This window comes from Narcine bancroftii, chromosome 1 (genome assembly GCF_036971445.1).
Source record: "Narcine bancroftii isolate sNarBan1 chromosome 1, sNarBan1.hap1, whole genome shotgun sequence".
Classification (NCBI taxonomy): domain Eukaryota; kingdom Metazoa; phylum Chordata; class Chondrichthyes; order Torpediniformes; family Narcinidae; genus Narcine; species Narcine bancroftii.
Genome location: NC_091469.1, coordinates 116,482,175 through 116,495,056, shown reverse-complemented (window position 1 = coordinate 116,495,056; position 12,882 = coordinate 116,482,175). Strand labels below are relative to the sequence as shown.

The following is a 12,882-nucleotide window of genomic DNA, read 5'->3' as shown; positions in this document are numbered from 1 at the left end:
GGAAAGAAATGGAACGGAAGGTTAGGGGTGGAGTGTAAGTCAGTGGGGTGAGGTGGGAGAAAGTGTTCGGCATAGACTAGAAGGGCCTGTTTCTGTGCTCCAATTGTTATATGGCTATATAGTTATATATGAAATAAATGATCAGCTGTGAAATGGTGGTTTACAAAATCTAGGTGATTTCAAATTCCACTTTGTAATGCCTACTGAGTACTATTTTGTTGGTAAGTTAAAATACAATACAAAGCTGTGCTCAAAATCAAGAACATAATCTGTGTGCAATAATAATAATACACTGTAATTCTATTTGGACAAAAGTTATCTTCGAACCAGACTTGTTTTGTTGAACATTGTCCTCACCGACAGCAGCCTATACTTGGAGCTCATCTGTTTCTCCTGATAAATTATCCAATGACTCTCAAATGAAAGTATGTATTACATGTTGTGTGAAGGCTGATGCTGCCTGGTCTGTTTATACTTGCCTTGGAGGTTCACACCAATAAATTACATTTTGGTTACTGGCAGAAGGCTTCTGATACACAACAAATGATTCCAAAAATTTGTTAAAGGAAGAAAAGCTTATAAAGACAATTATTTATAGTTAACTTGGATTTACCTTGCTGGCCTCGAGAGCAGATATTCTACTGAGAACTTTCAACATGCTTGTGGGAGCCACAGGATTAAAACTGTCAAAACAAGAAGAGTATAAATTTAAAATAAAAGATTTTAACGATATGGTTTGGAGTTCAATTTGCCATTAGCTTTTAGCATGCAAAATGATTAGAGTTCATTAAATAATAAACACTAATGAAGTCTGTTAATTTTTTTGGAATATTTTATTTAAAAGAAAAACATCTATGATTACAAAAATAATACAGTAATGCAATATCATAATTCTAACATGGTTTATTTATAGAAAAAAAACCTAAAAAGCTAAAAAAAAAACCCACCCCACAAATACACCCCACCCTCCAATCTTACCCCTATACCCACTAACCCCTAAAAAAAAGAGAAAAAGTGGAGAATATCAAACACCAATTCTTTTATTGTGGAATAAGGAAACCCCACTACAACCAGATCCCCATCTTCAAATTTTCCAAATAAATAATCCAAATATTGGCTCCAAATCTTTCTAAATACATATTTATACCTTTAATTATACGTCGTCTTCTCCAATGGAATACAAGACCTTAATTCTGAATGCCATCTTTGTAAATTACGTTCCATCTGATCTTTCCACAAAATAGCTATATATTTCCTCACCACTGCCAATCTCAAAAAAGTTAATTGAAATTTATCCAATTTATATAACAAACCAAACTCACTATTATCCCCAATTTTTAAAAAAATTAGGATCTAAAGAAAATTTTATTTTCAAAATATTCTGTAAACAATTCCTAACCTGAGACCAAAAGGGTTTAAACTTATCACAAGTCCATACGGAGTGTAAAAATGTACTTTCTGAACATTACATCAAAAACACAAATCTGAATAACTCAAATTATATCTTTTCAAATACTCCAGAGCCAAATATAATTGATGTATAAAATTATAAGTTACAAGCTGATACCTAACATTTATAATTTTTGTCATACTATCGATACAAATAATTTTCCAATGATCTCTATCCAAATCAGCTCCCAGTCTCCTTGTTAATTCTTATCAGATGTCAGCAAACCATGGGGACATGCAACAACCACAAAGTGAGGTGGTCTTGTTTGTTCCAGTATCACTTATGCAAGAAAGAGGAATAAAAATAATTCAAAATTTCTTTGCCTGTGATCTCTAACCAGTAACCCGTGTTACGCACACATATTTTGACAGAGCTGGAGACAGAATCAGAGTTGGCTGCAAGTTCTTTGTTGATATCTCCTAACTTCAAGGCATGAACAATGGCCTTTTTTGGATACATTCTTGAAGGACTAAAGTATACTTCTACTGAAATAGGGGTAAACATTGGGATTTTTAGATTGACTTTATAACAAAAGATACATCCTCAATTAATTAATATAAAAATGACAAAATTTTCTCTGGCTTGTTTGAGCTCATTGACAAGCAGTCAAGGAAATTCATGGTGAAACTGTCTCGCTCAGTAAACTAAACTTAATCAATTTGAACAATTAACTGTGAGCATCATGGAAATATCACTTTAATTTTAAAGCAATGCCTTTTTTTCATGAACAAAGAGATTTTAAATGAAAATACTTTACACAATCGTCACTTAAATATAATACAATTTTAAACATTCAAAAAGTAATTTATTTTAATGTTTTCAAATCATTTAGATCACTGGTTCTCAATCTTTTTCTTTTCACTCACATACCACTTTAAGTAATCCTTATGCCATCGGTGCTCTGTGATTAGTAAGGGATTGCTTAAGGTGGTATGTGAGTGGGAAGGGAAGGTTGAGAATCACTGCTTGAGACCCAATTGTTACTAAAATATTTTGCTTGAGAAAAATTGTCATTGGACCATTTCCTTTGGAGCTATGAAACCGTGTACATTACGTCAATTAGGTACGATTAAAACAGTGGTTTTCAAACTTTTTTTTTCCATCCACATACCACTTTAAGCAATCCCTTACTAATCACAGAGCACCGATGGCATAGGGATTACTTAAAGTGATATGTGAGTGGAAAGAAAAAGACTGAGAACCACTGGCTTAGATTAAGAATATTTACACAAGCCAAAATCAAAAAGCACAGATACAAACTTCAAATTACCAATTTATAGAATTAATACTTGCCTAATGTGAAAGATACCCAATTCCTTTTGGATGTCATTAGGGAAAAGTAACCTCTGACTGCTGTCTCCACTAACGCTGTCAGAAATTATAAACACCATCGGACATCTTGCAGTCTGAACAAATTTCCTGATTAAAAAATATATAGAAAGCACTTAACTTTGCTTCCTTTAGCTTCAATTTCACCATCCCCCCACCCCCCCCCCCCCCATCACATAAGAAGGGGAGCACTTCACAAGGGGAGAACAGTCCTGATAATGCAAGATTACTTTTGTAATGCTTGCCACAGACATAGTAGTTAAATAATCTCCTTCTGTGCTCTGATTCGATTGTCATTTCATCCACAACTCAAACCTTCGTCATTCAGTTAGATGGAAATAACATGTAAACAAGTATTTTGGTTAAGCCTATACAATGTATTTTGAGATTCACTGAACTTCAGATTCCATGAACCAATAGATTCCAGCTTTGTTCTATCCAATTACAGTTTAACTGAGGTGCCCCTCTCCTCATTGGATCTGCATCCTTCACTTTCACATCAGAGAGTTTTGTGCCATAACTTTCAGTTGTATTCTCTTGGATAGCTGATGGTGCTAAAACAAGCAACCTTCTTAATGATACTGCAGCAGTAATATAACAGATGATGAAAATGTTGTTTCCTTTTACTCTGCATTACCAAGTTTCTTTACAACTCTACATGAAGTTTTCTTTTGTTTTTCTTCTCTCTCCCCGGTCTGGAACCATAACAAAAGTTTAAGACAGAACCAACAGTAATTTGTTCCCCGTTTATATATAAATAATTGCATCTATTTATATTTTAACCCAATTGTGATTGTCAATTCATCTCCACTCCTTCCTTCATGAGGCTAGTTTTGTGCCCAAGTTAAAGCTGTGCGAGTAGCTCTAAATAATTATGCAAATCATATAGCTGCAGTTGCCTGGTTTTGCACTGACAGCGGTGGATTCTCAAGTGTTAATATGGTAGGGAGTCAGCCATCTAATTCCTTTTTTGTTTGTTGTGAATCATCTTATAAATTTCCTCTGTAATTTATCATTTGTTTACTTAGGGAAATGGATCTTATTGTCCTCTTTTATATTGTTATGCTTCTAATTTTAATCTACCAAAGAGAGCAGTTAGATGCAAGTTTGAAGATGCCACAGGAATAATGAAACTAAAGGCAAAAATGATAAGAAAAAGCCAATTGCTTCAACCTTGAATGGAGTTTGATAGGCATCACTAAATTTCAACAATGAGCGAGATGCTCAGTCAACAAGATATCAAGATTATGGGAGCCAATGAAGATAAACTGCATCAGATCAATGGATTATGGGACGGTCCAGAGAGAAATCTTCCAGAAAGGTTTTCATACAAAGAACTAATTGCAGAGCAGGAGAATGAAGGCAGGCTGGTGAAAAATCACTGTCATCCTTATGTGTCTCCCTTTATAAAAGGGATTAGGCTACCAGCGCATCTTGGCAATTATTTTATAATTACATTTCATTCAATGAAACAGGACAGGCAAGAAATCAACATTGTTATGGCGGAGCTCCCACAGATGCAGTTGCCGTTCACATGAATGAAAATTACATCTTAAATTTATTTTTAATTTTTTTAAAGAAAATTTAATAAATGGCTGAACAGAAAACGATCAGAGAAAATTGTTCATTCTACAAATAATATTTCTTTCAACTGATGAATAATATTTTGAGGAAACTTACCGTAAGATCTCATGCAAACAAGACGGTTCTCTATAAAATTGATTTGGCATATCCTATGAATAAAGGACAGCATCAATGAAAACACCCATAGTTTTATCTAAAAGTGCAGAAAGCTCCCATGTCCATTTTGTGAGGTTTGAATATATTCAATGCTATTTCAGAATTTTATTAATCTTCTTTAAAACTTAAGAAATCAATTACAAAAAATATTGCATGCACTTCAAAATGATTTTCTGAGAAAAATACAGAACTGCTAGATTTTGTTTAAGATGCACTCTTTCGGTACCTCAAACACTTTACATCAATTGTGTGGATTGCTCCAAATGTTATTTTTATTTATAGTCAAGAACCATTAACTTTACTCACTTCCACAAGAATCAGTTTCTTGTCCGTCTCCAGAGGATCTCCAACCATCTGAAGTTTTTTATATTTGTTAGCTCGCAGCAAAAATTCCTGAAACAGAACAGACTGTGGCTTGCTCACGTACATCTGAAAACTGGAGTCTGAAATAAAACCAACAATATATTTATATCGATTGGGAAAATTTAATGTTCAAATTCTATTCAAAAATTAAAATAAATGATTTATGCCAATATAGGGAGAGCTTCGACTGAGATCTTGATGCTGGGTGGGTAATTGAGTGGAAAGCATTAATCTTTTTTTGTAATTCTTTATTTATCACACTATGAACCATATCAACCAAGATATTTACAGATGCATCTCTTTAAATATACAGTGGCATTTTCTCTTTTTCCCCCCAACCCTCCCTCCCCCTTCCAACCCCCTCCAAAAACAGTAAATATTGAACATATAAAATACAATAAAACAACATCTTTATACAAAAGGAATACAAACCAAAAAAAACGTGTCATCTACTTATACACATTAACTCTGATGTGTTTATCTTCTTATCATTTTAGGTGGTGGTGGTCCGAGGCCTGCTCTTTCTGTTATGTTCCATATATGGTTTCCAGATTTTTTCCAAACATTGTAACTTTGTCCTTTAAATTATATGTGATTTTTTTTCCCCCCAATGGGATACACTTAAATTTGGTTATGTATTCCATTAAAGTTTATAGTCATATAGTCCAACATGGCCATCTTATATCTTTATTTTCACTTCTTTTCCACCTCTTCACCACCTCCATCCCCCTTTTTTTCCCCCATTACTTTTCTTTAAGTTTTCCTTTTTAATCTCATTATATGACAACGCATTTAAGACATGAAATACCCCAAGAATCCCCACAAGCAATAACCCTTTAACCCCAAATGAATCCCCCCCCCTCCTTGGGTTGCCCCTTGTCCCATGACGGCAACGACAACTCCCCTTTCCATTCGGTTTGCGAACTTACTCGCAAGTGACCATTATCCTCCCCCCCCCCCGGCGAACACTATTTTCTATACATATAACAAAGCTCTCTCTCTCTCTTTTTACCCCCCCCTTCTTCCCCTTCTCTTATCCATCTTTAAATCTTTATAAATACATTATCTTTACTTTATATTTTTACATATTTTTGTATATTTTCTTGCCGGTCTTCCTTCTTGTCACTCCTCCTCCTCTCTTCTCCTGTCCTGCAAATGTTCAGCAAATTCTTGGGCTTTCTTTGGGTCCAAGAACAGTCTATTCTGTTCCCCAGGAATGAATACTTTGAGTACTGCTGGATGTCTTAATATAAAGTTATACCCTTTCTTCCATAAGATTGTTTTCGCCGTGTTGAATTCCTTCCTCTTCTTTAAAAGTTTGATGCTTATGTCCGGGTAAAAAAATATTTTTTGTCCCTTATATTCCAACGGCTTGTCGTCTTCTCTAACCTCCTTTCTTGCCTGCTCCAAAATGTTCTCTCTTGTATATCTTAGAAGTTTTACCAATATGGATCTCGGTTTTTGATGTGGTGCGGTTTCAGTACTAGTGCTCCATGCGCCCTTTTGATTTCTATTTCTTCATGTGAGTCTGTCGTTCCCAGCAACTTCAGGATCCATCCTTTTATAAATTCCTTCATATCTGACCTTTCTTTGCATTCTTTCAGGCCCACTATTTTTATGTTGTTTCGCCTACTGTAGTTTTCCAATACGTCAATTTTTTGTGACAATAAATCTTTTGTCTCTAATTTTTTCTTCGCTCTCTTCCAACTTCCCTCAAATCATTTATCTCCATTTCTACAGCAGCTTCTCATTCCTCCACATTTTCCCCATTTCAGCCATGAACAACTCGAAGCTTTGCATTCTGTCTTCAACTCTTTTCATTTTTCTTTTGATTGAACTAAATTCTAATGATAGCCATTCTTTTAATGACCCAATTTGTTCTTCAAAAAAAAAACTTGTCTAAATTTTTCATCCTATTTTACCTTCTTTCTTTTGAAATTCTTGGTCTTCTTCCCTTCTCTGTATCTGTACCTTCATCCTTCTCTGATGAGCTGTTTCTGTGTCCTTGCTGAGCCCCCTGCCGCAGATCCGCTGCCGGGGCCCCCTGCCGCAGATCCGCTGCCGAGGCCCCCTGCCGCTTGTCCCCTTGCCAGTCACCCTGATGCCGCTCACCCTCTTCTAGCCCCTCATTCTCTTTCACACCACTCTTCTTCTTTCTTGTTTGCTTCCCCAAACGAACACCCTGATGCTGGGTGTCTCTCAGCTGGCTGCTCTGCAGCTGGCTGCTCCTCACCTGAGTCCCCCTCCTGCCAGCGCTAACTTTTTACTTGCACAGTGGCACACCTTTTCTTGGCTCTGAGAGCCATTCTTGAAGTCCGCAGGTCGGGAGGACACCGCTCTTCCGATGACTGACCAACGAAAGATCGGCCTCTCCCTGCTCCGACGTTCAGGTAAGACCTTCTTCTTTCTTCCCTTTTCTCTGTTATTCTTACTTTCTCTCTTTTGGGTGCCATCTTCCATCTTTTCTCTGTTACTTTATCTTTTTCTTCCTGTATTTTATGTTTAACGAGCTCTGTTTTTCAAACTTTTTTTTTCTTTTCTCTAGAGAGGGCTGATTCTACTCGACCAGCCACTACTCCATCACGTGACTACTCCAGAAAGCATTAATCTTCATACGCCATTACTATTGGATGCTTATTGCTGGCTCTCTTCAAACTGAGAAATGAACAAGAAGTATTTTGGAGGAAGTCAAAAATGGTGGACGAGTTTGACAAATAAGTGATGCAGTTTATATTTTTTGTGCAAGTTAAAACAACTATATTCAAATACTTATCTCTTCCCTCAGCTATTGCAACACTTACCCTTAAAAAGGAAAAAAAAAAATCAGGCTTGGAAAACAAATGCAAATAAATCTCTATTGAAGATCAATAAATACATTATTTGGAACACAACTTTCAATTTTAATTATTAGTCATCTTCAGCATATCCACGGAACTTAAACAGCATAAACTCAGCCAATCTTTGCATATTTTGTTTAAAAAGGGTAAAGAGAACATGTTTCAATATTTCATTTCTTAAGATTTCAAACAATTATGGTTTCTATTTGTGAAACTGAAGCTATGAACACCCCATTAGGATTATTACGGACTCTCAAACATCCATACAGACATACAAATAACACTTGTGTAACTCAATGCCAGTAAGAAAATGGGCTTTTTTTCTTTTTCAATATTTCATCAAATAAATGTTACATAGGCACATGACAATAAAATATTAATAAATCTTATATAATAATGGCATTGAAACCTACATTATATTTAAAAGTAAAAAATACCCAGAAAATGACTACACTAATTATAGTGAAAATGGGCTTTTTAAGATAAGTAAATTAGAGATGGAGAAACAAGTCTCTGCCGGAAAGTTTTTTCTTTTGGCAATTAGAAACTTATTCTGGAGATTGATATACAAAACATATGTCAAAAATCATTCTATTTACATCTTCTGTGGCTACCACCTGCCAACAGTAAGAAGTTTGAATAAAATAACAGCATTCGCACAGTCATGGTAAGGAATTTTTTTTTAGAACAATGCACTAAAATCTGTTCTTACCAGTATGCCAATGGTCTTCAAATTCATCGTGGCTTTTAAATTTGTTCTGTGATAAAGGGTTAATCCATTCCTGTAGTTGAATTCCGAGCTCATTGACAAGAACCTGTATCGTAGCAGTCTTGCCAGTGCCTGCAGCACCCGTCAATAATAAAATTGAGCCATCCTTTTATATAAAAAGTTAAAATATTCAATTACGATCCATTTACTGACAACATTTACAAAACCACTATTGCTAATAAATTAAAAATAATACACTACTACAAGGAGGACTTCTTGATGTTCAACATGTTCGAGCATCTGGGACACAAAGACCAGGATTATACAGACTACAAGCTGGCTTTATCAAGGATAGTAAGGATTCTACAATTGGCTTCAGTATTGCAGTTTTAAGAACAAATGAACCTGACAAAAGGAATATTGTTTGTAAATATAGGATTGAAATGGATGAAGCAAAAATAGCTTTGATGAAAATGATGTGCAACTAGAAGACACTAGCATGTGGATGGAGAAGAAAGTTAGAAAGGTACATAATTTATTTGTCAAAATTATGTTATTTGGCAATCAACAAGAAGAAGCACAAGGTTATCCAGAGTAAATCAGAAATTTTCTTAATGGTGAGGGAATAATTTTTAGGTAATCTTGTACACCAACGACAAAGTGCACATAGCAAGTAAGTAAGTAAAAGTTGATGTTGGCTTTTGTTTCAACAGCTGGAATTAAAGTGTGGAAGCAATGCTTTAGTTTGGAACAAATGATCTTTTAGACTTCATTTGGAATTGTTGCTTCACTTTATAAATTGAATCTCAGGAATGAAGTTGGAAAAGTGGCAGCAGAGTTCACCAGGAATTTAAGTATAAATTTTTTAAACACATTGAAGAAACTTGATTTGTATTCCCTCAAGGTGAGAAGTTTGAGAGGTAATCTAATCAAGGATCTTAAAATGACAAATTGGTTCATCAACATGGGTACAAAAAAAATAGAATTCAGCTATATTGTTCCCAATTCTGAAACAGCTCATTATCTCTCTGTCAAAATTCATGCATCAAAGCCAGCCAGCGGGGTAAACAATAGAACGATAGCTCCTCCAGATTTTACCCAGTTTAAAGTCAATATTTTAAAAATCATTTTGAATAAATGCCAGAGTGAAATAACAATGGAAATTAATTAAAATTAGAATTTTTTTTGAAAATAAAGACTTGTATATTTTTCGAATGAGAAACGTAACCTTTTTGAAATTGTAATTTTGTGTAGAATTGAAGAATAGTTACTGTTTTGGATAATAAATACCATATACCCTGTATTTCGACGTACAAGTCGAGTCTTGAAACCCTCAAAAATTACTCAAAAATGGGCAGGGTGGTAATTCTGCCTCACCCGCAGATTTTTTAAAAATGAGACCTTAAATTCAACTCAAAAAATAAAAAACGCTCGACGCTTATTTGGTGTCTAAGTCGACCTTTGAAAAACTAAAAAAAAAAACAAATTTTCATGCTACCAGTATATTAGAACAAAATTTTTTGTTGGAAAAAACATTTAGAATCCTTCAAAATTACCATAATTGTCTGAGGCAAAGATACCTGCAAGCAATGCCAGAGTCTCACAGTTTAAACTGTCATCATACAGGTCCCAGTTTGTATCTGACGAGGTTGCTTCTGCGTTGTCATCAGTGTCCCACAATAAATCATCTTCTATACCAACCATTGCACTCGAGATGCTGTACTTTTTAAACCATTTTATTACTTTCACTTTATCCCATGCTTTGAGTCCAAAGTCACCCAGGATATCAAGTGATGCAGCCCTACCTTTTGTGAACAATTTTTCTGCACCCGACATCCAAGTGTTCCCTACTTGATGCACATGGTTTTTGAATAGTTTGTTCAAGCAGACATTTAGAGGATGCAATATAGACGTCAAACCACCTGGGATAACCGTCATGTCATTATTTAGTGCTAGTCAACTTTTAGTGTGGTCAGTCAAATGGCTACAAAACATATCCCAAACCAACAAACTCCATTCCTTGCATAAACCACCTGGTCATTTGTTCCACACATCCGTGTGGTGACTACCGAGGTCTAAACGAGGCGATGGACCCAGACAGGTACACCATCCCACACATCCAGGATTTCACCATGAGGCTACAAGGCTGCAGGGTATTCTCCAAGGGGGACCACCAAATCCTGGTACACCCCAGTGTTATCCAGAAGACGGCCATCATCACACCTTTCAGCCTCTTCAAATTCCTAAGAATGCCTTTCGGACTCAAAGATGCAGCCCAGACATTCCAGCAGCAAATGGATATGGTCAGCAGGGACCTCAACTTCATCTTCATTTACCTAGATGACATCCTGAATGCCAGCCCCGACACACTTCACCTGCCTGTTCGACAGACTGCAACAATTCAGGCTCACAGTGATCCCAGCCAAGTGCCAGTTCAGCTTGCAAACAAAAGACTTCCTGGGGTATTGAATCACCCCAGAGGGCCCCACGCCACTACCCAACTAAGTGGAGGCCATCCAGAACTTCCCAAAGCCAAGCATGACCAAAGGACTACAGGAGTTTCTGGGGACAGTCAACTTCTACCATAGTTTCCTTCCGGAAGCGTCTACCCTTATGCAGCCCTTGTTCGGGTTTCATCAAACTCGGCAACAAGATGCTGCAATGGACACTGGAGGCCATGGAGGTTTTCCACGCCACCAAGTCAGCACTGGCAAAGGACAGAGTATTGGCACACCCGGGTTCCACCTCCTCTCTGGCCCTCACAACGGACACTTCAGACCGAGCAGTGGGTGCGGTGCTTGAGCAATGGGTCAACGAGCACTGGTGACGCCTCGCCTTCTTCAGTAAGCATCTCCGAACATCTGAGCTCAAATACAGCGCATTCGACCGCAAATTGTTGGCCTTGTACCTGGTGATACGGCATTTCCGCTACATGCTAGAGGGGAGAGCGTTCACCACCTACACAGACCACAAATTGTTGACCTACACGCTGAGCAAGGTCTCAGACCTGTGGTCGGCAAGACAGCAACGGTCTTCTACGTATTGGAATTCACCAAGGATATCTGTCACGTCGCCTGCAAAACCAACGTAATAGCTGACGTGTTGTCCCAGCCCGCTGTAACCTCAACCTGCAGAGGGCTCGACGTCACCTAACACGCCAAGGACCAGAGGGAGGACACAGACATCCAGGCATACCGGACGGCTCTCACCAGCCTGAAGATCAGACTTCTGCCCTGCACTAGGAGAACAAACAAACCCTGCCGTACGACATCTTCACCAGGTCCCCAAGGCTGATCCTATCGCAACCTGGCGACCACAAGTTTTCGACCAGATCCACAGCTTATCGCACCCCTCCATAAAGTCCACGGTCTGCCTGCTCTCGGACAAGTTCTTGTGGCATGGGCTCCACAAAAATGTCACCCTGTGGGCTTGAACCTGCTTACTGTGCCGGTGCACCGGCGGGGGGGGTGGGGGGGGGGGGAGCGGGGGGGAGCTGAGGGGGAGCGGGGGGGAGCGGGGGGGGAGCGGGGGGGGGGAGCGGGGGGGGGGAGCGGGGGGGGAGGAGAGAGAGAGAGAGAGCGGGGAGGGAGGAGAGAGAGAGAGCGGGGAGGGAGGAGAGAGAGAGAGCGGGGAGGGAGGAGAGAGAGAGAGCGGGGAGGGAGGAGAGAGAGAGAGCGGGGAGGGAGGAGAGAGAGAGAGCGGGGAGGGAGGAGAGAGAGAGAGCGGGGAGGGAGGAGAGAGAGAGAGCGGGGAGGGAGGAGAGAGAGAGAGCGGGGAGGGAGGAGAGAGAGAGAGCGGGGAGGGAGGAGAGAGAGAGAGCGGGGAGGGAGGAGAGAGAGAGAGCGGGGAGGGAGGAGAGAGAGAGAGCGGGGAGGGAGGAGAGAGAGAGCGGGGAGGGAGGAGAGAGAGAGAGCGGGGAGGGAGGAGAGAGAGAGAGCGGGGAGGGAGGAGAGAGAGAGAGCGGGGAGGGAGGAGAGAGAGAGAGCGGGGAGGGAGGAGAGAGAGAGAGCGGGGAGGGAGGAGAGAGAGAGAGCGGGGAGGGAGGAGAGAGAGAGAGCGGGGAGGGAGGAGAGAGAGAGAGCGGGGAGGGAGGAGAGAGAGAGAGCGGGGAGGGAGGAGAGAGAGAGAGCGGGGAGGGAGGAGAGAGAGAGAGCGGGGAGGGAGGAGAGAGAGAGAGCGGGGAGGGAGGAGAGAGAGAGAGCGGGGAGGGAGGAGAGAGAGAGAGCGGGGAGGGAGAGAAAGAGCGGGGGAGAGAGAGAAAGAGCGGGGGAGAGAGAGAAAGAGCGGGGGAGAGAGAGAAAGAGCGGGGGAGAGAGAGAAAGAGCGGGGGAGAGAGAGAAAGAGCGGGAGAGAGAGAAAGAGCGAGAGAGAGAGAAAGAGCGCGAGAGAGAGAAAGAGCGCGAGAGAGAGAAAGAGCGCGAGAGAGAGAAAGAGCGCGAGAGAGAGAAAGAGCG

The 12,882-nt window shown here is 39.7% G+C and overlaps 1 protein-coding gene across 2 annotated transcripts in view; it reads right to left on the bottom strand.

The window, feature by feature from the left end:
- The window catches only part of rad17 (RAD17 checkpoint clamp loader component), a 51,688-nt gene that overhangs the window by 23,651 nt on the left and 15,155 nt on the right, over positions 1-12,882 (bottom strand). For both annotated transcript variants that reach the window (XM_069936596.1, XM_069936588.1), the window contains exons 5-9: positions 8,432-8,594; positions 4,826-4,962; positions 4,460-4,512; positions 2,744-2,869; positions 614-683 (exon numbers count right to left, since the gene is read on the bottom strand). In XM_069936596.1, coding sequence (XP_069792697.1) covers positions 614-683; positions 2,744-2,869; positions 4,460-4,512; positions 4,826-4,962; positions 8,432-8,594 — 549 coding nt within the window. The remainder of the gene's footprint in view (positions 1-613; positions 684-2,743; positions 2,870-4,459; positions 4,513-4,825; positions 4,963-8,431; positions 8,595-12,882) is intronic.